The sequence below is a fragment of the Enhydra lutris genome, unplaced genomic scaffold (assembly GCF_002288905.1).
Source record: "Enhydra lutris kenyoni isolate GAN:26980312 unplaced genomic scaffold, ASM228890v2 scaffoldscaffold112, whole genome shotgun sequence".
NCBI lineage: Eukaryota > Metazoa > Chordata > Mammalia > Carnivora > Mustelidae > Enhydra > Enhydra lutris.
The window spans coordinates 1,858,245-1,885,876 of NW_019154196.1; the positions used below are offsets into that span (position 1 = coordinate 1,858,245).

Genomic DNA, 27,632 nt, shown 5'->3' on the forward strand with positions numbered 1-27,632 from the left:
GTATGAATGGATAAAGAAGATGTGGTCCAGGGACACCTGGGTGGCTCAGTCAGTTAATTGTCTGCCTTCATCTCAGGTCATGATCCCAGGGTCCTGGGATTGAGTCCCACATTGGGCTCCCTGCTCAGTGGGGAGTCTGCTTCTCCCTCTGCCTGCCACTCCCCCTGCTTGTTCTCTCTCTCTGACAGATAAATAAATCTGAAGAGGAGGAGGAGGAGGAGGAGGAGGAGGAGGAGGAAGAAGAAGAAGAAGAAGAAGAAGAAGAAGAAGAAGAAGAAGAAGAAGAAGAAAAGAAGAAGGAGAAGGAGAAGGAGAAGAAAAGAAAGAAAGAAGAATAGGGGAGGGGGACGGGGGGGAGAGGAGGGGGAGAGAAGGAGGAGGAGGAGGAAGAGGAGGAGGAGATGCGGTCCATATACACAATGAAATATTATTCAGCCATCAGAAAGGATGAATACCTAACATTTGCATCAACGTGGATGGAACTGAAGGGGATTATGCTGAGTGAAATTAGTCAAGCAGAGAAAGACAATTATCGCATGGTTTCAATCATATGTGGATTATAAGGAATAGCACGGAGGACAATAGGGGAAGGAAGGGAAAACAAGGGGGGAGAAAGACAGGGAGAAAAACCATGAGAGACTCTGGACTCTGGGAAACAAATTGAGGGTTACAGAGGGGAGGAGAGTGCGGGGGGGATATGGTAACTGGGTGATGGGAATTGAGGAGGGCATGTGTTGTGGTGAGCACTGGGTATTATATACAGCTAATGAGTCATTGAACACTACATCAAAAACTAATGATGTCCTTACTATATGTTGGCTACCAAAACATAATTTAAAAAAGTATAGATGCCTTGGTACCATCCCTGGAGTTCTGGGTCACTAGGTCTGGAAAGGATCCCGTCATATATGGCTTTTTAAAAAAGATTTTATGTATTTATTTGAAGGGGGGAATAAGAGTGAGAGAGAGAGACAGTCAGAGAGAGAGAGAGGGAGCAAGAACAGGAGGAGGGAGTAGAATCCTCAGTTTTGGGAGCCCAGTGTGGTGCTCGATCACAGGAACTGGGAACGTGACCTGAGCCAAAAGCAGATACTTAAGGGACTGAGCCACCCAGGTGTCCTTTTTAGCCCCCCCCACAAGGTGATACTTATGGGGAAAATATTCACTTGCACTGCAATTGCTCTCAGTATATTACCTGTAATGCAATTGGACAATCTGTGTGCATACCTCGTCTTATCTTAGCAGTGGTGAGAAGCTGTCTAGAGTCAGATCATGTCACTAGATAGGAAAGTCCTGGGACATAGCAAATTAGGGAGACAACCAGCAAAGAGAGCCAGAACACAGTTCAGGGAGGTAGAATCCAAGATCAGCACAGGTGGGAATGGAACACAGCCACAACACGAGACTGGCATGGGCACATGGTGGCAAAGGCCCACGAGCCTGCCTGCCAACTCAGTCCAGAGACTAGAGAATGGATAAATGAGAATGGATAAATTTTGCCCAAGAAAAGTAGGATTACCATCTGTCTGGTCTCTGATTCCAAGAACCTTTGTCACTTGACAGCAAGGAGGTATCTCTAAGCTGAAGCCTGATGTTGGACGAATTTCTCCCACTTCCTCGTCATTTTTAGTCTCTCATCTGTCAGGTCTTCCCTCACCCCTTTCAGTACTTCCCAACCCCATTCAGCTCACCAGACTTCACCTTCTGCTCCATCCTGTGAATCTCAGCAGAGATGGGCCAGACCCAACACGCATGCAAAGATCTAATCCTCGGGGCAATGTGTGAGCAAATGGTGGCCTGGGAAAGGCCCTTACAGACACACACACACCTTTCTCCCAACTCCAAGGCCCCAAATAAGAATTTATGGAACTAACCACCAAAGATATTCTCCTGGTTCTTGTAAAACTGATGATGAGCTCAGGTCCCAGGCTTATATCTCGATTGCAGAGCAGATGTCTCAGTGTACCCTACACAGTTCATAATGAGCTGAGGGAATAGAAACTCCACACCAACGAAGATGCAAAATTTAATGAATTGAATTCAGGACAAAGTTCATTCCCCATAGCCCTGATTCTGAAAACCACCCCAGGTTGCTCCTAAAGAAGGAAGAGGGCACCCATGGGATATCACCTGACATATTCACCCATACTTCTCTCAGAGTCTTTACCCTTACCTGCACATGGGGCTGGGGGAGAACCTGATCACCACTGAAGGTCAGAGTGGATATCTAAACTATAATCATGCATGGCAGGAAATGGAGCCTGGTCAGTTATTCTGTGAAACTTGTTCTCAATTGACATCTTATACTTTTTTTTATTCAATTATTATTTATTTTCCATTCAACAAATAATTACTGAGCACTGTGAAAGTAAATGAAGACCACCCAGATAAGTGAAGAAAATGCTATTTCTTCAAAGTTGCTATAGCAAGGCAGTCAGACACTCTCAATCGTATTTTGGCAGAGTCTCAATGACAGAGAGGAGTGGGAAAGCTTTAGAGTAGAAAAAGAGAAGCTTCAGATTGTTTATGATTGGAAACTGTTGGCATGGGGAAACTGGAAGTAGGTTAACTGAAAGCAGGGGGATGGGTTAGGGTATGTATTTGGATTTCTGTGGTTTGTCCTAAATTGGAAGTGGGAACAAAATTTTGGAAAGCTGTCTGTTAATAACTGAAATTGTTTATTTGGAGACTATAGGGGCATCTGGGTGGCTCAGTTGTTAAGCTCCTGCCTTTGGCTCAGGTCATGATCCCAGGGTCCTGGGATTGAGCCCCACGCTGGGTTCCCTGCTCTATGGGAAGCCTGCTTCTCCCTCTCCCACTCCCTTTGCTCGTGTTCCTTCCCTCCCTGTGTCTCTCTCTGTCAAATAAATAAAATCTTTAATTAAAAAAAAAAAGAAAGTATTGTTAGCTTCCTAGGTTGTTAGGGATCTGACTTCTTCCAAGTTGAACTTGTGGCAGCTGGCTTCCTGAACTGTTCATCATAGATAAGAGGGTTGTTTCCTGGGCAGATGGCTGCTTGTGGACCAGAGTTGTCTTTTACACCATTATCAATTCATGGTATGTCTGTTATTTAGTCTCTCAGCACCTATAAATGTGACTGACTGACTTCTCATCCTTGGAAGTAGAAACTTGGAATCTATAGTATTGAGGAGTATCTAGCAGGTGGTTATTTTGCCTTGGAAAAGCTTGAAAAGCATTGGTAGGATGATTAGATGAGCCCGCCTATTATCTCAATTAAGACCGTGTTAGAGTGGTGCCCTTGGCTGTCTTTCAATTCTCATCTATGTCTTCTGAAAGAGGAATGAGAGGAAAGAGCTCACATTCATCTTTGAGATGAATCTCCCTAATGCACTGTGCTGTCCATTTTACCACTTTCCTTAGGAAATCAGTAAATAGCTTCTCAACTACCTCGCTCTGCTCTAAGGTCTCAAGTTGGCATAGGATTGTGTCGCTCATCTTCTGCTCATTCCTATTTCCAGTCGTTGAGGATCCAGCTCAAGAGAGATCAGCTCATTCAACTTCAAGTTCATCTGACAGGCCAAGTCATAGGTGAAATCTAAACCAAAGAGGATGGGAGGAATGCCAGGCTCACCTGCAGTGGGGACTAGACATCTGTGGCCTTTCTGTGTACTTTGAGGAAGTTGACAACATCCTATCAAGGACATGATTGGCCTATGGGAGGCAAGATATAAAATGCCAGGATTCACCAATTTTCTCTTTCTTTCTCAACCTTGTTATCACTTGTATATCCCAGGAAGGTGCTCAGAATCGTGCAAGATAATGCATCTGTCTGTGCTTTTCTCTCTCCCTTGGCTGCAACACAAGCCTTCCTCTTTTCAAAATTAATTTAAGTTTTTCTTCACTTTTAGTTTTTCTCATCTTTCTACTTTTCTTGCCCAATTCTTTTAATATCTACTAGTTTATTAAGATCATTTAAAGAGAAGAGAGTCCTACACATACCAAGCATCACCAGTTGCCTTAAGTTGGCATAGCTGGGGCTAGACATCTAGGCAAGTATTATATTTGAGAAGTGTCCACAGAAAGGATGTAGAGAAAAGTGGGGAATTACACATGAATAGAAAAGGCTGATACAGGGTTACTATTACGGACAAATGGGGCTCTGTCCTGTGAGAACTTCAAGGATCATGCAGTACCTGCTTACAAGTTGTTCACAGAACCCAACTCAAGGGGTCAAGGAAGCTGGATCATTTCATTGATCTTTGTGTCTATTTTGTGCCAGTAGCATACTGTTTTGATTACTACAGTTTTATTTATTTTTTTAGTTTTTTTTTTTTAATTATGTTCAGTAGCTGGGTGATGGGTATTAAACGGAGCACATGTTGTGATGAGCACTGGGTGTTATACACAACTAAAGAATTGCTGAACACTACATCAAAAACTAATAATGTACTATATGTTGGTTAACCAAAGTTTTATAACATAATTTGAAGTCCAGAATTGTGATGCCTCCAGCTTTACTTTTCTTTTTCAAGACTACTTTGAGTATTTGGGGTCTTCTATGGTTCCATACAAATTTTAGGATTGTTTGTTGTAGCTCTGTGAAAAATGCTGTTGGTATTTTGATAGAGATTGCATTAAATGTACAGATAGTTTTGGGTAGTATAGACATTTTAACAATATTTGTTCTTCCAATCCATGAGCATGGAATGTTTTTCTTTTTCTTTCTGGCAGCTTCAGTTTCTCTTTAAAGTTTTTTATTTAAATTCAATTTAGTGACCACTTACTGTATTATTAGTTTCAGGGGTAAAATTTAGTGATTTATCAGTTACATATAACACCCAGTACTGATTACTTCAAGTGCCCTCCTTAATGTTCATCACCCAGTTACCCCTTCCCCACTGACTTCCCCTCCAGGCACCCTCAGCTTGCTTCCTATAGTGAAGAGTCTCTTAAGGTTTGCCTTCCTCTCCCTTTTTATCTTAATTTATTTTTCTTTTTCTTCCCCTATGTTCATTTGTTTTGTTTCTTAAATTCTACATCTGCGTGAAATCATATGGTATTTGTCTTTCTCTGTCTGACTTATTTCACTTAGCATAATACCTTCTAATTCCATCCACATCATTGCAAATGGCAAGATGTCATTCTTTTTGATGGATGACTATTATTCCTTTGTATATAAATACCACCTCTTCTTTATCCATTCATCTGGCGATGGACATTTTGTCTCTTTCCATAGTTTTGCTCTTGTGTACATCGCTGCTATAAACATTGGGGTGCAGGTGCCCCTTCAAATCACTATACTTGTATCCTTCATATAAATACCTAGAAGTGCAATTGCTAGGTCATAGGGTAGCTCTATTTTTAACTTTTTAAGGAACATCTGTACTGTTTTCCAGAATGGCCATACCAGCTTGCATTCCCACCAACAGTGGAAGAGCCTTCCTCTTTCTCCACTTCCTTGCCAACATCTGTAGTTTGCTCAGTTGATAATTTTAATCGTTCTGACCATTGTAAGGTGGTGTCTCATTGTGCTGTTTTTAATTAATTTAATTTTATTTTTTCAGTGTTCCAAGATTCATTGTTTATGCATCACACCCAGTGCTCCATGCTGAGTGAAATAAATCAAGCAGAGAAAGTCATTGTGGTTTTGATTTGCATTTCCCCAATACTGAATGATGTTGAGGATTTTTTCATTTGTCTGTTGGTCATTGGGTGTCTTCTTTGGAGAAATGTCTGTTCATATCTTCTGCCCATTTATGAACTGGATTCTTTGTTTCTTGTGTGCTGACTTTGATACGTTCTTTACGGTTTTTTTGATACTAGCCCTTTATCTGATACATCATTTGCAAATATCTTCTCCCATTCCATAGGTTGCCTTTTAGTTCTTCTGTTGAATTTCCTTTGCTGTGCAAAAGCTTTTTATCCTGATGAAGTCCCAATAGTTCATTTTTGTTTTGTTTATCTTACCTTTGGAGACATGTTGAGCAAGAAGTTGGGCAGCTTCAATTTCTTTCATCAGTGTTTCATAGTTTCCAGAGTACAGGTCTTTCTCCTCTTGGTTAGTTTTATTCATAGGTATCTTACTGTTTTGGGTAAAATTGTAAATGGGTTTCATTCCTTAATTTCTCTTCCTGCTGCTTTATTACTGGTGTATAGAAATGGACAGATTTCTGTATGTTGAGTTTGTATACTGTAACTTTACTGATTTCATGTATCAGTTCTAGAAGTTTTTTGGTGGATTCTTCTGGGTTTTTGCATAGAGTATCGTCTGCTAATTGTGAAAGTTTTGTTTCTTCCTTGCCTATTTGGATGCCTTTTATTTCTTGTTGTTGTCTGGTTGCTGTGGCTAGGACTTCCAGGTCTATTTGAATAATTCTGATGATTGTGAACATCCCTATCTTAAAGTGATGGGTCTTAGTTTTTTTCCATTGAGGAAGGATATTAACTGTGGGTTTTTCATATATTGCCTTTATTATGTTGTGGTATGTTCCCTCTAAACCTATTTTGTTGAAGGTTTTTTATCATGAAGAGATGTGGTACTTTGTCAAATCTTTTCTGCATCTATTGGCATGATTGCATAGATCTTTTTTTTTAATTTTTTAATTTCTTTTCAGCGTAACACTATTCATTGTTTTTTGCACCACACCCAGTGCTCCATGCAATCCATGCCCTCTCTAATACCCACCACCTGGTTCCCCCAACCTCCCACTCCCCGCCCCTTCAAAACCCTCAGATTGTTTTTCAGAGTCCATAGTCTCTCATGGTTCACTTCCCCTTCCAATTTCCCTCAACTCCCTTCTCTTCTCCATCTCCCCATGTCCTCCATGCTATTTGTTATGCTCCACAAATAAGTGAAACCATATGATAATTGACTCTCTCCACTTGACTTATTTCACTCAGCATAATCTCTTCCAGTCCCGTCCATGTTGCTACAAAAGTTGGGTATTCATCCTTTCTGGTGGAGGCATAATACTCCATAGTGTATATGGACCACATCTTCCTTATCCATTCATCCGTTGAAGGGCATCTTGGTTCTTTCCACAGTTTGGTGACCATGGCCATTGCTGCTATAAACACTGGGGTACAGATGGCCCTTCTTTTCACTACATCTGTATCTTTGGGGTAAATACCCAGTAGTGCAATTGCAGGGTCATAGGGAAGCTCTATTTTTAATTTCTTGAGGTATCTCCACACTGTTCTCCAAAGAGGCGGCACCAATTTGCATTCCCACCAGCAGTGTAAGAGGGTTCCCCTTTCTCCACATCCCCTCCAACACATGTTGTTTCCTGTCTTGCTAATTTTGGCCATTCTAACTGGTGTAAGGTGATATCTCAATGTGGTTTTAATTTGAATCTCCCTGATGGCTAGTGATGATGAACATTTTTTCATGTGTCTGATAGCCATTTGTATGTCTTCATTGGAGAAGTGCCTGTTCATATTTTCTGCCCATTTTTTGATACGATTGTCTGGTTTTTGTGTGTTGAGTTTGAGGAGTTCTTTATAGATCCTGGATATCAACCTTTTGTCTGTACTGTCATTTGCAAATATCTTCTCCCATTCCGTGGGTTGCGTCTTTGTTTTGTTGACTGTTTCCTTTGCTGTGCAGAAGCTTTTGATCTTGACGAAGTCCCAAAAGTTCATCTTCGCTTTTGTTTCCTTTGCCTTTGGAGACATATCTTGAAAGAAGTTGCTGTGGCTGATATCGAAGAGGTTACTGCCTATGTTCTCCTCTAGGATTCTGATGGATTCCTGTCTCACGTTGAGGTCTTTTATCCATTTTGAGTTTATCTTTGTGTATGGTGTAAGAGTATGGTCGAGTTTCATTCTTCTACATATAGCTGTCCAGTTTTCCCAGCACCATTTATTGAAGAGACTGTCTTTTTTCCACTGTATAATAAATAAATATTTTGTTTAAAAAGTTGTTTTGGGGGAATTTTGTTTGACAAGTCCTTTAATCACAAAAATTAGTTGTTGAATTTTTAAAAATTAGCATCTAATTATACTCAGTTATAATTTAGCAGTAACTGAGGTTTCTCTGGTATCTTGTACCCATCTATGTTTCACTTTCTTCTCACTAAAGTACATGCTTCAGTACTTCAGTGTTCCAGTTGTTTCTGTGGGAATCTTCTGTGGTAAACATTGTCTATGCTTTTATTTATCAGAGGAAAAATAACTATTTCTTTGTTCTTAAAATGACCATGTGACTAAATTTAAACTTTAAGATAGTGAGACTTAAATCAGGACCATCCATCAAAATCCTGTAGAAAAACAAAGGCTGCAACCTCTTCAACCTCAGCCACAGCAACTTCTTGCTAGACACATCTCCAAAGACAAGGGAAACAAAAGCAAAAATGAACTATTGTGACTTCATCAAGATAAAAAGCTTCTAGTGCTATGCTGAGTGCTGTGAAGTGTGTATATCTGGTGATTCACACACCTGTATCCCCGGAGCTAATAATACATTATATGTTAATAAAAAAATAAAAAAAGTTTTTTAAAAGATTAAAAGCTTCTATACAACAAAAGAAACAGTCAACAAAACTAAAAGTCAACCCACAGAATGTGAGAAGATATTTGCAAATGACATATCATATAAAGGACTAGTATTCAAGACCTGTAAAGATCACATCAAACTCAGTTCAAAGGAAATAAAGAGTCCAGTCAATAAATGGGCAGAAGACAGAAAAAGACATTTCTCCAAAGAAGACTTGCAAATGGCCAACAGACACATGAAAAAAATGTTCCACATTGCTCAGCATCAGGGAAATACAAATGAAAACCACAAGGAGATACCACCTCACAACAGTCAAAATGGCTAAAATTAATAAGACAGCAAATACCGGATTTTGGCAAGGATGCAGAGAAAGGGGAACCTTCTTGCACTGTTGGTGGGAATGCAAGCTAGTACAGCCACTCCGGGAAATAGTATAGAGTTTCCTTAAAGAGTTGAAAAAAGAGCTACCTTATGACCCAGCAGTTGCACTCCTGGGTATTTACCCAAAGATACAAAGGTAGTGATCTGAAGGAGCACTGGCTTCCCAGTATTCATAGCAACAATGTCCACAATAGCCAGACTGTGGAAAGAGCTGAGATGTCCATCAACAGATGAATGGATAAAGAAGATGTGGTATATATATACAGTGGAATACTATTCAGGCATCAGAAAGGGCAAATACTTAACATTTATAGTGATGTGGGTGGAACACATACAAAAATAAAATTAAAATGGGTTAAAGACCTAAATGTGAGAGGAATCAATCAAAATCCTAGTGGAGAATACAGATAGCAACCTCTTTGACAATGACTATAGCAACTTCTTTCTAGATATGTCTTCTGAGACAAGGGAAACAAAAGCAAAAATTAGCTATTGGGACTTCATCCCAATAAAAAGCTTCTTCACAACGAAAGAAACAATCAATAAAACAAAAAGGCAACCTGTGAAATGGGAGAAGATATTTACAAATGACATATGCAATAAAGGTTAGTATCCAAAATACATTAAAAAAAACAGATACAACTCAACACCCCAAAACCAAATAATCCAATTTAAATAGGCAGAAGGCATAAATAGACATTTCCCCCAAAGAAGACATACAGATGGTCGACAGACACATGAAAAGATGATCAACATCACTCATCATCAGGGAAACGCAAATCAAAACTACAATGAGATATCATCTCACAACTGTCAGAATGGCTAAAGTCAAACATCACAAGAAGCAACAAGTATTGGCAAGGTTGTGGAAAAAGGGGAACCCTCTTGCATTATTGGTGGAAATGCAAACTGGTGCAGCCATTGTGGAAAACAGTATGGAGGTTCCTCCAAAAGTTAAAAAAAGAACTACCTTTTGATCCCGGAATTGCACTCCTGGGTATTTGCCCAAAGAATACAAGAACACTAATTCAAAGAGATACATGTACCCCTATGTTTATAACAGCATTGTTTACGATAGCCAAATATGGAGGCATTTGCATTTTCCACCCCTGCATTAAACTTGTCTTACAAGTCTTCAGGAAACTTTCTGACTTCTCTCTGATACCACCAAGCAACAAAGTTTTCTGTGTCCACATTTTATTTTGACTACATGTATCTAGAAAACTAGATTTTAACCTACCAACATTCTTTCATCTCCACTTGTCACAGGTTAGGTTTCCTGGAAGCAAATTGAGACAAGTTTTGCTTGTGGAAGGTTTATCAGAGAGCACTGGAAGGATTGAACTCGTGGTGGGGAACGAGATAAGAAAGCAAAACTGGATACAGGGATGAGAAGCCCGTGATGGCTCAGATTATTACAGGGAATTCTGGAGCTGGAATGGACCTTCAGGGTCAAACTGAGGGAAAGGAACCAAGCCTTTATATACTTTATTGACTAGTCATGGGATTCAGGCAGCCACCCAAAGAGAAGCACAACCTTGAGCAAGCTTTTTCCCTCAGTTGGCAATTCCCATAGAGGAAAATAGCTGAAACCTGTCACCTGCTAATTTTGTGGGATATAGGCTATGTGTCTCCCATTCTTTGTAATGCCATTGGTGCAGCCCTCTTTCCACACTATCCATACTCAGCATGGATACACTTGATTAAGTTAATGTGCGAATATCACGAACTCTGGCCAAAGAATGACTTTTATTTTCAGTACAGAACATCTGTTTCTCTTCCGGTCAAACTACAGAAGCTAATTCAAGTTCCCAGAACCAGAGCCCACATCTTCAGTTGCCAATGTCAACCTAGCCCTGCCCCCCCCCAACAGGGACACCTCCCCAGGAGTTTCTTAAGAGCCCCAGCCACTTCCTTGTTCCTCAGGCTATAGATGAGTGGATTAAGCATAGGGGTGATCATTGTATAGAAGGCTGAGACTACCTTGTCCTGCTTGGAGGAGTGGTAAGCCTGAGGCCGCATGTAGGTGATCATGGCAGCCCCATAGAAGAGAGAAACCACTGCCATGTGAGAAGAGCAGGTGGCAAAGGCTTTCTGACGACCTTCAGCAGAATGCATGTGGAGCACAGCTACCAGGATCCGCAAGTAGGAAGCAGAGATGACAGCGAAGGGTAGGAGCAGCATTAGGATGCAACAAACATAGATCATGGTCTCATAGAGAGAGGTGTCAGCACAGGCCAACTTCAATATGGCAGGGACCTCACAGAAGAAGTGGTCAATCTCCTGAGAGCCACAGTAGGGGAAGCGAAGGGTGAAAATGGCTTGGATCAGTCCGTCTACTAGGCCAAAGAGCCAGGACCCTGCCACCATGAGCCAGCAAACACGGCGGCTCATGATCACTGAGTACCTCAATGGGTTGCTGATGGCCACATAGCGGTCATAGGCCATGAAGGCCAGCAGGAAGCATTCATCTCCCAGGAGGGTGAGGAAGAAGAGGATCTGGAGTCCACAGCCTATGAAGGAGATGGAGCCACGGCCCAGGAGGAAGTCGGTGGCCATTCGCGGCACAATGGTGGAAATGAGCATGAGGTCCATGAGTGACAGCCAGCTGAGGAAGAAGTACATGGGGCTGTGCAGACGGGAGTCGATGGTGATGAGGAGGATCATGAGCCCATTGCCAGAGAGGGCCACAAGGAACATGACCATGATGACAGAAAAGAAGAAGAGGTGAAGTGGCGAGTGGGTGAAAAGACCCAGGAGGATGAAGTGGGAGATGAGAGTCTGGTTTCCCACCCAGACCATTGTTCCTACAGAGGGATGAGCCAGACAATGTGTTGGGATCTAGAAGCAGGTGGTATATGTTTAGTGACACAATACTAAAGACATTAAAACTTTGCCCAATGTATTGTCCTCTTTAAATGCTACTTGGTTTAGAATAAATTCTCTAAGTTTCTCTTTTTTTTTAAGTTTCAGAGGTAAAGTATAAGTGATTCATCAGTCACATATATCACCCAGTGCTCATTATATCAAGCACCCTCCTAAATGCCCATCACCCAGTTACCCCTTACCCCCATCCACCTCCTTTCCAGCAACCCTCAGTTTGTTTCCTGTAGTTAAGAGTCTCTTACGGTTTTTCTCCTTCTCTTATTTTGACTTATTTTATTTTCCTTCCTTTCCTCTATGTTCATCTGTTTTGTGTCTTAAATTCTACATAGAGTGAAATCTTATATTTGCTTTTCTCTAATTACTTCACTTAGGATAATACCCTCTAGTTCCATCCACGTCATTGCAAATATAAGATTTCATTCTTTTTGAAGGCCGAGTAATATTCCTATATATATTTACACCACCTCTTCTTTATCCATTCATCTGTTGATGGACATCTGGGCTCTTTCCATAGTTTGGCTATTGTGGACATTGCTGCTATAAACATTAGGGTGCACGTGCCCCTTAGAATCACTATGTTTATAACTTTTGGATAAATACCTAATAGTGTAATTGCTGGGTCACAGGGTAGTTCTATTTTTAACTTTTTGGGGAAACTTGATACTGTTTTGAGTGGCTGCACCAGTTTGAATTACCACCAATGGTGTTAAGAGGGTTCCCCTTTCTCCAAATCCTCTTTTTTTTTTATTAAAGATTTTTATTTATTTATTTCACAGACAGAGATCACAATAGGCAGAGAGGCAGGCAGAGAGAGAGGAGGAAGCAGGCTCCCTGCTGAACAGAGAGCCTGATGCGGGGCTCGATCCCAGGACCCTGGGATCATGACCTGAGCCGAAGGCAGAGGTTTTAACCCACTGAGCCACCCAGGTGCCTCTCTCCAAATCCTCTTTAAGAAAAAGAATCTCTAACAAAGATGAAGAATGTTCACTGTGAAAAATAGTATGGAGTTTCCACAAAAAGTTAAAAAGGTAAGATGAACTTACCTTTTTTGATTTTGTTTCCTATAGTTAATTGTCTTGCTCATGGTTTTTCTCTCTCTGACTTCCTATTAAGTTTTCCCTCCCTTCCCCTATGATGCTCTGTGCTGTTTCTTATATTCCACATATGCGTGAAACCACATGATAATTATCTTTCTCTGATTGCCCTATTAATGAAGTTGCTTTTTTTGTGTCAATATAGAATTTTCTTTAATTATACTGTTCAGTGAAAGCAGCACAGAACAGAGCAATGGATTTATTATAATTGTACATATAACTTGTTATATTACATACTGTATAGATGTATGTAATAATTATTTTACATATTATTATATAAATTATATGTTATAGGTTGTAACCATATAACTATACAATGTTATATATTATATCATGTAATATTATATAATAATACATTTTACTTTTGTGTATTTAAAAAATAAACGTGTGTGTATATTTATATCTATAGATAAAAATCTCTGAAATGAAGTAAAAAAAAACTAGTAACACTGTCTCAGTGGAAAGAATCATAAAAATCAGATTAAAGGGATCTAGAGTAGGAAAGAGTCTTCATGGTATACACTTTGTACCTCTTGAATTGTATTCTGTGAGACACCTAAATGGTCTAAAAAATACATAAATATAATGTTGAAGTGATGTTCAACAGGATTTGTAATGGAAGTCAATAAAGTGGAAACCAACATGCATGCCCAGCTTGTATTGTGTGCTTAATAAATATTTGCTTAAAAAATAGACAAAGTTTAAAAAAAAGCCAAAGTAATTTTGAAAAAGCAACACAGTGTTCAAAGAAAAAGTAAAACTGACTTGTCAGTAATCAAAAAATAAAGTCTAGTATTGGTGAAGGAATAAGCAAATTGACAGATCAAAGAAAGTCCAGAATCAGACCCATGTGTGCATGAAAACTTACAGTCCAATTTTTAATTTAATTTAATTTTAATATGGTGTAAAATCTGAGAGGGGGAAAAAGGCTATTCAATAAATGGTTTGGAAAATTTTTTCAACTGTTTTGAAAAAAAAAAATTTAGATTCCTACCTCATACCACACACAAAAATAAATTCCTAGCAGGTTAAAGAACTAAGTAGAGAAACTTTAACATCATCAGAAGAAAGTAATAATGTGTCTATGACTTCATAGTAGGGGCAATCTCATTAAATAAAACATAAAAATAAGCAAAATATTTATAAGATATACTATTACAATAATAAGTATTTATAATATATTATACAATATGTACTAGAAAAGGATTCCTAGATCTTCACAAATATCTTCCAAAAGATATAAAGTACACCCATAAATCAGTAAGAAAGAGGAGTAAAAAAGTCAGCAGTAATTCTCAGAAAAGGAAAAAACTAGGTGATGGGAATTAAAGAGGGCACATGAAATGATGAGCCCTGGGTATTACATTCAACTAATAAATCAGTGAACATTATATCAAAACTAATGATGTTAACCAGCATAAGTGGGTTAACTGAACATAATAAAAAGATTAATTAATTAAATCTTTAAAAAACTAATGATAATACCTTGGCTAATTTAATTTAAATTAAAAAATAAATGAATTGTAAAAGACTGCTGTATTTCACTAATAACTAGAAAACATAAATACAAACTTTCACCCACAAAAGTTGATATAAATTTGGCAATATTAAATGTTCTCAGGAAGGAAAATGAGAAACACATACACATAAATTGCTGAAGGACACAGAGTATGATAACAGTAAGTTACTCTGCAGAGAGGGTTAGGATTGAGTGGGGACTAGGGTCAAAGAAAGACCCTAGCTTGATCTGTAATATTTTAATTTTTGGTAAGAATGTCTTCATGTATTCCTTGAACTTAAGTGAGGATTGTCATATGAGCAGGTAACTGATGTACCTGGAAGATATTTTCTCTTTAAACTTCCTTTGTAGCATAACACTTAAAAAACCTATACAAGTAAAAACTAGTGTTTTTTCAAGAAAAAGTAATAAATTCATATTTTTAAAGTTTCTTTTATAGAAAAAGTAACACTGATATGTATACTATTCTCAATGTCACATCTGGGGGTGTTGTAGGAGATCTCTGTTGCCAAAGCTACGTGGTCATATGCACTGTAGTCATAGCACTTAGAGCAGATTGAGAGCCCCAACCTAGGACACGACAGTAGACATCAAAGTGACCACACAGAATGCAGTGAGGCATGAGAGAAGGGGTGGGAAGTTAGAAAGGAGAGCAACATTAACAGGAGATGAAGGGAAGAAGGGAGATGAAAGGAGTAATGGGAAGATGTCAAGGAAAAGGCGACAAGATAAAAGGATGTGACAAAATAGAGAAAAGTAAAGAAGGAAAATGTTAGGCTATCAGAAATGACACCAGAAGAGACCAAAAGTAAGAAAACAAAGACAATGCAATAGAGGGCAGGGAACATAGACACAATGAGAAAGAGATAACACAGATGCTAAGAAAGAAGGATCAGGGGAAAGGCAACAACACGTGGGATGAGGAACAGACAGACTGGGGGCACCTGAGTGAAATGGGCAGTCAGGCAGAGGAGCAGAGCTCTCCTATTATCAATGCCACAATAATCTCTCTGACTTCTGGGACTCTGGGGGATGTGAGAGCCCAGCATCTCTGACTCTCCCATCATATTTGAAAAGTGTGGAGTAGACCACAATGCCTGCAAACCCCTCTGGCTCTCTTTGGAAGTCGTGTCCCATCAAGGTCTTCCATAGCTGCCCTGTACCTCTCAGGCACCAGAAACAGGTGGTTCCAATATGCACAGAGGCAATAGTCATGGCCTGACCCTCCTAGCTTCCTCCAACGGAAATGCAAATTTCTCCTGGTAAAGTCTTACCAAGTGGCTACAACACATATTTTTTTTTCAGCCGGACAATATTGAGAGATATTTTATAGCAAGAAGGCATCCTCCACCCCCCAGATCAGAATTGTCAAAGCCCTAAGCTGTGTGTAAGAGACTCCCAAAGAGGTGCACTGGGAATTGTGTTGGGCAGAACTTCAGCAGAGCGTAGTCAGATTCATGGGACAGCTATGAAATGAAAGGAAATTGTGGAATGGAAAGAGAAGTGAGCAAGGCACCAAAGTATGCTTTTCAAAATTACAGCAGGACCCTAAATGTCTTTCAAGAAGAAGGGACATAGGAAAAAATATCGACATGGAATAATATGTATAAGGTGTGGAGGAGCAGCACACAGAAAGTTTTCCCCAAGAGTTAGAAATACAACTGAATTTAAATTAAAAAATAATAATAAATAAATAATAAATAAACTGTCTGCCACATAAAGAAAAAAGAAACATAGGCCCATGTGGTGGGTCAGCAGGAGACAATTTCACCACTCTCATTCAAAATCTAACAGCCAGATGTCATCAGGGATAGATAGCTTTCCCAGTAACATTTGGTGGAGGGGCAGTTTCAGAAGGTCTGGCCATTGTCACATCCTCTCTAGACTTGAAAAGACAAAACAGTGCCCATTCTTCCTAAAACCTGTGGTGAGACCTTGAGAAATTCTCTTCCTCTCCTGGGTCTCGGTGGACTTCTCTCCCAAGCAGCAACATGACAGGTTGAATGAAACAGCCCTGAGGTCATTTCTAGTTCTACCCACAGAATAAAGAATTGGGAGGCAAAACAACATTCCAGAAACAGAATCTAACCACACAGGAGGTCTGTACCTCAAGAGAAATAGTAAGCAGAATGGCAAAGGTAATTGAGAAGTGAACAAACATTTTAAGCATTTGATAACAGAGAGGGGAAATACAAGACACATAGAGGGAAAAACCTTACCTGAAACCGTGAAATCAATGACATGAGAAAGTGCTAATGAGGAGATGAGGGCAGATCAGGAGATTGGAGCCCTATGATCTTGGAAGACAGACTTCACCACCAAGGGAGGGCTTCTCTAATCAGTCAGTTGGGTCTGCAGTGGGTCTCTTTCAGTGCAGGGAAGCCAGTGAACCTCCATCTCCTTAGAAGGAAGTGGGACTGAAATGGAAAAAGGACATTCTCTTAGAGGAGAAATTTTCCAGAATTAAAAAAGAAGTTCTTGTGTGGTCAGAACTCCTCCAGAATCTTTCATATACTGTGAAAATGGAAGTTGACTGAGGTGCTTGGGGCACCCCTTAATGGGTAGGAAATCCCTGATGTCTTCAATAAGGGCTGTGGAGAGATTTTGAAGAAATGCTTTAAGATTGGTTAAAATGGGGACACCTGGGTGACTCAGTGGTGGGGCCTCTGCCTTTGGCTCAGGTCATGATTTCGGGTCCTGGCCTCAAGTCCCGCATTGGGCTGTCTGCTCAGCAGAGAGACTGCTTCCTCTCTCTCTCTCTCTCTCTCTCTCTCTGCCTGCCTCTCTGCCTACTTGTGATCTCTGTCAAATAAATACATAAAATCTTCTAAAAAAAAAAAAGATTGGTTAAAATGGAGGGGCACCTGGGTGGTTCAGTTGCCTAAGCATCTGACTTTGGTTCAGGTAAGGATCCTGGGGTCTTGGGACCAAGTCCCATGGCAGGCTTCCTGTTCAGCGGGGAGAATGCTTCTCCCTTTGCCTCTGTGCTTCCCCTGCTTGTTCTCTCTTTCTCTCAAATAAATAAACAAAATATTAAAAAATAAAATTGGTTAAGATGGGAGGAAAATGGGTTCTGAATAGAAGAACAGAAACAAACAAACAAACAAAAACCTAGAAGAGTCAGCCTCATGCTAAAATCCAGGCAGTATTTTCTTAACCATATAGATACTTCCTTCCAGAACAAGCCTTCCTTCCAGAACAATTATAGTACAGAGAGATCATACATCCCTCATCCATAAGAGGAGCATCCAGATTAACCTGGACAAGGAAAGGAAGAAGCATTCACTGGGAGCCATCAGGGAGCCCCTAACCTGTGAAAGAGACCCTTTGTTGGGCGAGGTCCAGTGCTAGACTAAAAGGTTTTATTTCCTCACTCCTCACTACTATCCCTTGTTCTCCTCTGCTGTGACTAAGGAAAGTTACTTCTATTTTCACAAATCCTTGGAGACCCCTCCTCTGCCACATCTCTGTCCCCAGTCTCTGGCAATTAAATTCCCAGAGAAAGGAGGCGCCTGCAAACTTCTCTGCTCATTTCAGCTACATCAACAAACAAACTATATCCCAGGAGAAGGAGGAGAAGAAAACTGAGGAGGGTTTCTATGGGTCAACCTGAGAGAAATTGTCTCTCCCTCTATTCTGAAAGGGAATGGGAAACATTGGCTTTTGTTTTGTTTTGTGGCCTACCTTGAGAATGTCCACTAAATACTGTATGTAAGCAAAGGGCATCCAGTGACTTCCAGACCATCACCCCTCTGCATCTTTCTGCCTCCTCCCAGGACCTTGGCTTAATGAGGATGCAACCATCCAAGATCACACTGACCCTTCTGATCTCAGAGCTCAATTCCACTAAAATTCAAAGCAGTCTCTAAGAGGTCAAGGATTCAACAAACGCTCTACTATGATCAAGAGTTCACCTGTCCCTGGCGCTTACCTCCTCCCACTCTCCTGTCAGCTCCCACCAACTTCACTTTCTCTCATACTAAGAAATTCACACAAACAAAAGTAACATAGCACAGACACTTGACCACAAAGTCAGACAGAGCTAGGTGGGAATCTTATGTAGACCCGACCTTGGGCTAAGGACTAATCTGAACCCATTTCCTCATGTGTAAAATGAGAATGATGATGTTCACTACAAATATTTGTTGTGAGAATTAAATGGAATAAAATATCAAAAGAGTTCTCTCTGTTATAAGTTCTAAGAATTACAATTACTAGTGTCACTGTCCTCCCATCTCTATAAAGCTGGAAAGCAGAGACAAAAATACACATTTTACAATAGTCAAACTCAAGCAAATAACTGAAGCCTTTAGCAAGCAACAAAACAAATGATGAGGCTGGGGAAGAATCTGATTTATAAAGTTACCATAATATAACATTCCAAATGTCCAGTTTTCTTGTTTTTAAGATTTTATTTATTGATTTGTTGATTTATTGATTTTAGAGAGAGAGTGGGGGGAGGAGTGGAGGGAGAGGGAGAGAGAATTTCAAGCCAACACAGCACTGAACACAAAGCTCAACATGGGGCTTGATCTTACTACTCTGAGATTGTGAAATCAAATCAAGAGTCAGATGCTAGACTGAGCCACCCAAGCACCCCACTATGTTTTCAGTCTTTTCTGTAAAATTACAAGGCATAAAAATAAATAAAGGGCATAATCCAATCACAGAAGATATGAACAGAAACTGTCCTTAAGATAGCACAGACATTAGATTTACTACACAAAGATTTAAATAAACTGACCTAAATATTCTCAAAGAGCTAAAGGAGGGGAGTCTGGATATGTGAGTAGGAAGATGGTGGGGGACTAGGAGAACCCTAGGTTTGCCTCCTCTCACAAATACAACTAGATAATTATCAAATTGCTCTAAAACCCCATAAATCAAGTCTATGACAGAACAAATTCCAAGATGGAGAGAAGAGGCCACATTGAAGAAGGTAGGAAGTACAGAGACATAGTTTAGGGGAGAAATGGATCATTGGTGCTACAGAGGGAAGGGAGCCATGGTCACAGAGAAGGGCAAGGTCTTTCTCCACATCCTCTCCAACACATGTTGTTTCCTGCCTTGCTAATTTTGGCCATTCTAACTGGTGTAAGCTGGTATCTCAATATGGTTTTGATTTGAATCTCCCTGATGGCTAGTGATGATGAACATTTTTTCATGTGTCTGATAGCCATTTGTATGTCTTCATTGGAGAAGTGCCTGTTCATATCTTCTGCACATTTTTTGATATGATTATCTGTTTTGTGTGTGTTGAGTTTGAGGAGTTCTTCATAGATCCTGGATATCAATCTTTTGTCTGTACTGTCATTTGCAAATATCTTCTCCCATTCTGTGGGTTGCGTCTTTGTTTTGTTGACTGTTTCCTTTGCTGTGCAGAAACTTTTGATTTTGATGAAGTCCCAAAAGTTCATTTTTGCTTTTGTTTCCTTTGCCTTTGAAGACATATGTTGAAAGAAGTTGCTGTGGCTGATATCGAAGAAGTAATGCCTATGTTCTCCTCTAGGATTCTGACGGATTCCTGTCTCACATTGAGGTCTTTTATCCATTTCAATTTTATCTTTGTGTATGGTGTAAGAGAATGGTCAAGTTTCATTCTTCTACATATAGCTGTCCAATTTTCCCAGCACCATTTATTGAAGGGACTGTCTTTTTTCCACTGTATATTTTTTCCTGCTTTGTCAAAAATTATTTGATCATAGAGTTGAGGGTCCATATCTGGGCTCTCTACTCTGTTCCACTGGTCTATGTGTCTGTTTTGATGCCAGTACCATGCTGGATGACTGGAATTTTAAAGGTTGGCAGATTTGGATATGATAGAGACCTGGGGGCACAGCCCTACTCCAGGAGAGAAGGCAGGCAAACAACCCAGAGACAGATGGCATGGAAACAGCAATCTGAAGAATGCTTGGGGTACACAGGGGGAAAGTATTTGCTGTTTTGGAGCCTGTTCCTGAGAAGCAGTTTCACAGAGATGACTCTTTGGGAACAAAGGAGCTTATTGGCACCATTTCCTTCCTCCACCCCTCACCAGAAATACAGCACTACAATGGTTGCATAACTTACTTACACCAAAATCTACATCCCTGCACTCCAGCAAGAATGCCCTTTCCAGTCACACTTGCCTCAGGCCCCACACAGTAGGCCCCTCTCCCAGCACACCAGCAGAAACACCTGCCCACACTACATCTCATGGCCAGAGAGTTTTGCAGGGCATCAGTTCCAGTGGAAGTGGTGTCAGGTCTCATATAACAAGCAGACTAGAGCACACCTAGTTAAACCTCACCACATTCAGTGGTCTAATATGCTTGGAATGCAGCAAAAAACAATCCTAAGAGGGAAATACTTAGCAACACAGGCCTATCTCAAGAAACAAGAAAAATCTCAAATAAACAACCCAACATTACACCCAAAGGAGCTAGGAAAAGAATGACAAATGAAGCCTGTATCCAAAAGAAAGAAGGAAATAATAAAGATGAGAGCATATACAAATTATATGCAAACTAAAAAATAATTGCCCAGATCAATAAAATGAAGAGCTGGTTTTTTGAAAAAACCTAATAAATTTGAAAAGCCTCTAGCCAGACTTATCATAAAGAAAAAAGACCCAAATAAATAAAATCAGAAATGAAAGAGTAGAGAGCATAACCAATACCATAAAAATACAAACAATTATAAGAGAATATTATGAAAAATTGTATGCCAACAGATTGAACAACTGAAAGAAATGGATAAATTTCTAGAAACGTATAAATTACCAAAACTGAAACAGGAATAAATAGAAAACTTGAACAGACCCATAATTTGCAAATAAATTGAATCAGTAATGAAAAATCTCCCAACAAACAAATGTCATAGATCAGGTGGCTTTGCAAGTGAATTCTACTAAACATTTAAACAGGAGTTAATACCTATTCTTCTCAAACTATTCCACAAAATAGAAAAGGAAAGAAACTTCCAAATTCATTGTATAAGGTCAGCATTATCCTAAGGGCAAAACCAGATAAAGATACCAGAGAGAGAGAGAGAGAGAACTAACTACAGGCCAATATCTCTGATGAACATAGATGCAAAAATATTTGCAATGACCAAATAGGAGTTATTCCTGGGCTGCAAGGGTGGTTTGGTATTTTGCAAATCAATCAACACGTTACATCACAACAATAAGAGAAAAGATATGAACCATTTATTTCAATAGATGCAGAAAAAGCATTTGAGGGGCCCCTTGGTGGCTCAGCAGGTTAAAGCCTCTGCCTTCAGCTCAGGTCATGGTTCCAGGGTCCTGGGTTCGATCCCTACATTGGGTTCTCTGCTCAGCAGGGAGCCTGCTTCCCCTTTCTCTCTGCCTGCCTCTCTGCCTACTTGTGATCTCTGTCTGACAAATAAATAAACAAAATCTTAAAAAAAAAAAAGAAATGACAAAGTACAACATCCATTCATGATAAAAACCCTCAACAATGTAGGGTTAGAGGTAACATACTTCAACCTAATAAAGGTCATCTATGAAAAACCCACAGCTAATATCATCTTCAATGGGGAAAAAGTGAGCACTTTTCCTCTATGGTCAGGAAAAAGACATGGATGTCCGTGCTCACAATTACTATTTAACATAAAACTGGAAGTCCTAGTCATAGCAATCAGACAAAATAAATAAATAAAAGGAATTCAAATTGGTAAGGAAGTGGTGATACTTTTACTACTGCAGATAACATGATACTCTATATAGAAAACCTGAAAGACTCCATCAGAGTGAGAGATGATATTTGCAAATATAAAGGGCTAGCCCCAGATAAAGGGCTAGTATCCAAAATCTATAAAGAACTCATCAAACTCAACACCTGAAGAACAAATAATCCAATCAAGAAATGGGAAGAAGACATGAACAGATATTTCTGCAAAGAAGATATCCAAATGGCCAACAGACACATGAAAAAGTGCTCAACATCACTTGGCATCAGGGAAGTACAAATCAAAACCTTAATGAGATACCACCTTACACCAGTCAGAATGGCTAAAATTAACAAGTCAGAAAATGCCAGGTGTCGGTGAGGATGCGGAAAAAGGGGAACCCTCCCACACTGTTGGTGGGAATGCAAGCTGGTGCAGCCACTCTGGAAAACAGTATGGAGGTTCCTCAAAAAGTTGAAAATAGAGCTTCCCTGTGACCCAGCTATTGTAGCAATGGGTATTTACCCCCAAAGATACTGATATAGTGAAAAGAAGGGACACATGCGCCTGAATGTTTACAGCAGCAATGTTCACAATAGCCAAACTATGGAAAGAACCTAGATGTCCATCAATGGATGAATGGATAGAGATGTGAGATATGTATGTATATATATATATATATATATATATATATATATATATATATATATAATGCAGCCATCAAAAAATGAATGAGGAATTTGAGAATTTGAGAAACAAGACAGAGGATCATAGAAGAAGGGAGGGAAATATGAAATAAGATGAAACTAGAGAGGGAGACAAACCATAAAAGACTCTTCATCTCAGGAAACAAACTGAAGATTGCTGGAGTGGAGGGGGGTGGGAGGGATGGGGTGACTGGGTGATGGACATTTGGGAGGGTATGTGCCATGGTGAATGCTGTGAATTGTGTAAGACTGATGAATCACACAGCATAGTATCCTCCAGTCCTGTCCATGTTGATACAAAAGTTGGGTATTCATCCTTTCTGATGGCTGTGTAATATTCCATTGTATATATGGACCACATCTTCTTTATCCATTTGTCTGTTGAAATAAGTCAAGCAGAGAAAGTCAATTATCATATGCTTTCACCTACTTGTGGAACATAAGAAATAAAATGGAGGACATTAGGAGAAAGAAAGGAAAATTGAATTGGGGTAAATCAGCGGGGGAGATGAACCATGAGAGACTGTGGATTCTGAGAAACAAACTGAGGGCTATGGAGGGGAGGGAGGTGGGGGGATGGGTGAGCCTAGTGGTGGGTATTAAGGAGGGCACATATTGCATGGAGCACTGGGTGTGGTACATAAACAATGAATCTTGGAACACTGAAAAAAAATAAAATAAAATTAAGATGTTAAAAAAGATAAAAATAAAAATAAAAAAATAGAAATTTTTAAAAAGACTGATGAATCACAGACCTGTGTCCCTAGAACAAATAATACATTATATGCTAATTTTTAAAAACTGAAAAATTTTTAAAAACTCATTAAAAAACAGAAATTCAATAAAATCACAGGATACAAAATCAATGTACAGAAATCTGTTGTATTTCTATATACCAATAATGAAGCGGGAGAAAGAGAAATTAAGGAATCAATAACATTTAGAATTGCACCAGACACCATAAAATACCTAGAAAATAAACCCAATCAAAGACGTGAAAGACCTGTTGTGCACTGAAAACTATAAAACACTAATGAGAGAAATTGAAGATGACTCAAAGAAATGGAAAGACATTTTATGCACATAAATTGGAAAAATGTCTATATTACCCAAAGCAATCTACACATTTAAGGCAATTCCTGTTAAAATACCAACATCATTTCTCACAGAGTTAGAACAACAATCCTAAAATCTATATGGAACCACAGAAGACCCTCAAATAACCAAAACAATCTTGAAAAAGGAAAGCAAAGCTGGAAGCATCCCAATTCCAAACTTCAAGTTATATTACAAAGCTGTAGTGATCAAAACAATATGGTACCAAAGGAGAAGAAATCAGAGAGGGAGAAAAACCATATGAGACTTTTGACTCTGGGAAAATAAACTGAGGGTTGCAGAAAGGGTGGTGGGTGGGGGAATGGGGTAACACAGTGATGGGCATTAAGGTGGGCACCTGATGTGATAAGCAGTGGGTGTTATATGTCATTGAACATTATATCAAAAACTGATAATGTACTATACATTGACTAATTGAATTTAAATTTAAAAAAGCCAGTATGGTACTGGCAGAAGAATAGACACATAGATCAATGGAACAGAATAGAAAACCCAGAAACGAACCCAAAACTATACAGACAATTAACCCTTGATGAAGCAGGAGAGAATATCCTATGGGAGAAAGACAGTCTCTTCAGCAAATTGTGTCACATGGAAAAAAATTGGTCAGCTACATGCAGAAGGATGAAACTGGGCCACTTACTTACACCATACACAAAAATAAATTCAAAATGGATGAAAAATATAAATGTTAGACCTGAAACCATAAAAATTCTAGGAAAGAACACAAGTAATAAATTATTTGACTTAGACATAGCAATTTTTTTTCTAAATATGTCTCCTGAGGCAAGGGAAACAAAAACAAAATAAACAATTGGCTCTACATCAAAATAAAAAGCCTCTGCACAGCAAATAAAACAATCAACAAAATTAGAAAGAAACCTTCAGAATGGGAGAAGATACTTGCTAATGGCATAACTAATAAAATGTTAGTATCCAAAATCTATAAAGAATTTATAAAACTCAACAACCAATTTTTAATTTTAATTTCTTGAGGAATCTCCACAATGTTCTCCAAAGTGGCGGCAACAATTTGCATTCCCACCAGCAGTGTAAGAGGGTTCCCCTTTCTCCACATCCTCTCCAACACATGTTGTTTCCTGCCTTGCTAATTTTGGCCATTCTAACTGGTATAAGGTGATATCTCAATGTGAATTTTTAATTTGAATCTCCCTAATGGCTAGTGATCATGAACATTTTTTCATGTGTCTGATAGCCATTTGTATGTCTTCATTGGAGAAGTGCCTGTTCATATCTTCTGCACATTTTTTGATATGATTATCTGTTTTTTGTGTGTTGAGTTTGAGGAGTTCTTTATAGATCCTGGATATCAACCTTTTGTCTGTACTGTCATTTGCAAATATCTTCTCCCATTCTGTGGGTTGCCTCTTTGTTTTGTTGACTGTTTCCTTTACTATGCAGAAGCTTTTGATTTTGATGAAGTCCCAAAAGTTCATTTTCTCTTTTGTTTCCTTTGCCTTTGGAGACATATGTTGAAAGAAGTTGCTGTGGATGATATCGAAGAGGTTACTGCCTATATTCTCCTCTAGGATTCTGATGGATTCCTGTCTCACATTGAGGTCTTTCATCCATTTTGAGTTTATATTTGTGTACGGTGTAAGAGAATGGTCGAGTTTCATTCTTCTACATATAGCTGTCCAATTTTCCCAGCACCATTTATTGAAGAGACTGTCTTTTTCCCACTGTATATTTTTTCCTGTTTTGTCAAAGATTATTTGACCATAGAGTTGAGGGTCCATATCTGGGCTCTCTACTCTGTTCCACTGGTCTATGTGTCTGTTTTTATGCCAGTACCATGCTGTCTTGGTGATCACAGTTTTGTAGTTAAGCTTGAAATCAGGTAACATAGAGCTTCCCTATGACCCTGCAATTGCACTACTGGGTATTTACCCCAAAGATACAGATGTAGTGAAAAGAAGGGCCATCTGTACCCCAGTGTTTATAGCAGCAATGGCCACGGTCACCAAACTGTGGAAAGAACCAAGATGCCCTTCAACGGATGAATGGATAAGGAAGATGTGGTCCATATACACTATGGAGTATTATGCCTCCACCAGAAAGGATGAATACCCAACTTTTGTAGCAACATGGACGGGACTGGAAGAGATTATGCTGAGTGAAATAAGTCAAGCAGAGAGAGTCAATTATCATATGGTTTCACTTATTTGTGGAGCATAACAAATAGCATGGAGGACATGGGGAGATGGAGAAGAGAAGGGAGTTGAGGGAAATTGGAAGGGGAGGTGAACCATGAGAGACTACAGACTCTGAAAAACAATCTGAGGGGTCTGAAGGGGCGGGGGGTGGGAGGTTGGGGGAACCAGGTGGTGGGTGTTGGAGAGGGCACGGATTGCATGGAGCACTGGGTGTGGTGCAAAAACAATGAATACTGTTACGCTGAAAATAAATTAAAAAATTTTTAAAAATACCACAAAAAAAAACCTCAACAACCAAAAACAACAACAACAAATAATACAATTGAAAAATGGATAGAAGATATGAACATTTTTCCAAAGAAGACATCCAGATGGCCAACAGACATGAAAAAATGTTCAACATCACTCAGCATCAGGGAAATACAAATAAAAACTACAATGAGATACCACCTCACACCTGTCAGAATGGCTAACATCAACAACACAGGAAACAACAGATTTGGGTAAGGATGTGGAGAGAGGGGAACTCTCTTGCTACTATTGGTGGGAATGAAAACCAGTGCAGCCACTGTGGAAAACAGTATGGAGGTCTATAACCCATCATTTGCACCAGTAGGTATTTAACAAAAGAATACAAAAATAACTAATTCAAAGGGATACATACACCCCTGTATTTATAACAGCATTATCTACAACAGTCAAATTATGGAAATAGCCCAAATGTCCATCAACAGATGAATGGATAAAGATAATGTGGCATAGATATAGAGTGGAATAGTACTCAGTGATTAAAATAAAAAGGAATAAAATCTTGCCCTTTTGCAATGACATGGATAGAGCTAGAGAGTATAATGCTAAGGGAAATAAGTCAGTCAGAAAAAGACAAATACCATATTATTTCACTCATATGTGGTATTTAAGAAACAAAACAAACCAGCTAGTGAGAAAAAAAGAGAAAAGGGGGTAAGCCAAGAGACAGACTCTTTTTTAAATTAATTAATTTATTTGGGAGTAGGGGAGAGCAGAGGGAGAAGCAGACTCCCCACTGAGCAAGGAGCCCAATATGGGGCTCAGTCCCAGGACCCTGAGATCATGAACTGAGCCAAAGGCAGACGCTTGGCTGACTAAGCCACCCCGTGTCCCCCTCCCACACTTTAAAAAAAGATTTTATTTATTTATTTATTTATTTATTTATTTATTTATTTGAGAGAGAGAGTTGAAAGGGGAGAAACAGACTCTTAACTCTAGAAAGCAAACTGATGGTTACCAGAGAGGTGGGGAGTTGGGGATGAGTGAAATAGGTGATGGGAATTAAGGAGGGCATTTGTTGAGATAAGCATGGGGTGTGGTATATAGATATTGCATCATTATATTATACACCTGAAACTAATATTTCACTGTATTTCTATATTTCACTATATTTCACTGTCGGTAAACTAACTGGAATTCAAATACAAACTTTAAAAAAGGAGAAGAGTTGGGACGCCGGGTGGCTCAGTCATTAAGCGTCTGCCTTGGGCTCAGAGCATGATCCCAGGGATCGAGCCCCACATTGGGCTCCCTGCTCTGTGGGAAGCCTGCTTCTCCCTCTCTCATTCCTCCTGCTTGTGTTCCCTCTCTTGCTGT

The 27,632-nt window shown here is 39.5% G+C and overlaps 1 protein-coding gene across 1 annotated transcript; it reads right to left on the bottom strand.

Annotated features, from left to right (window-relative positions):
- Window positions 1-10,681: 10,681 nt before the first annotated feature.
- LOC111139653 (olfactory receptor 56-like) lies at window positions 10,682-11,641 on the bottom strand. Its single transcript, XM_022491979.1, has one exon. The coding sequence runs from the start codon at window positions 11,636-11,638 to the stop codon at window positions 10,682-10,684; it is 957 nt and encodes a 318-aa protein (XP_022347687.1). The 5' UTR covers window positions 11,639-11,641.
- Between the last annotated feature and the right edge of the window lie 15,991 nt (window positions 11,642-27,632).

Coding starts and splice junctions, on each gene's coding strand:
- LOC111139653 (XM_022491979.1), bottom strand. CDS start 11,638: ATGGTCTGGGTGGGAAACCAGACTCTCATCTCCCACTTCATCCTCCTG.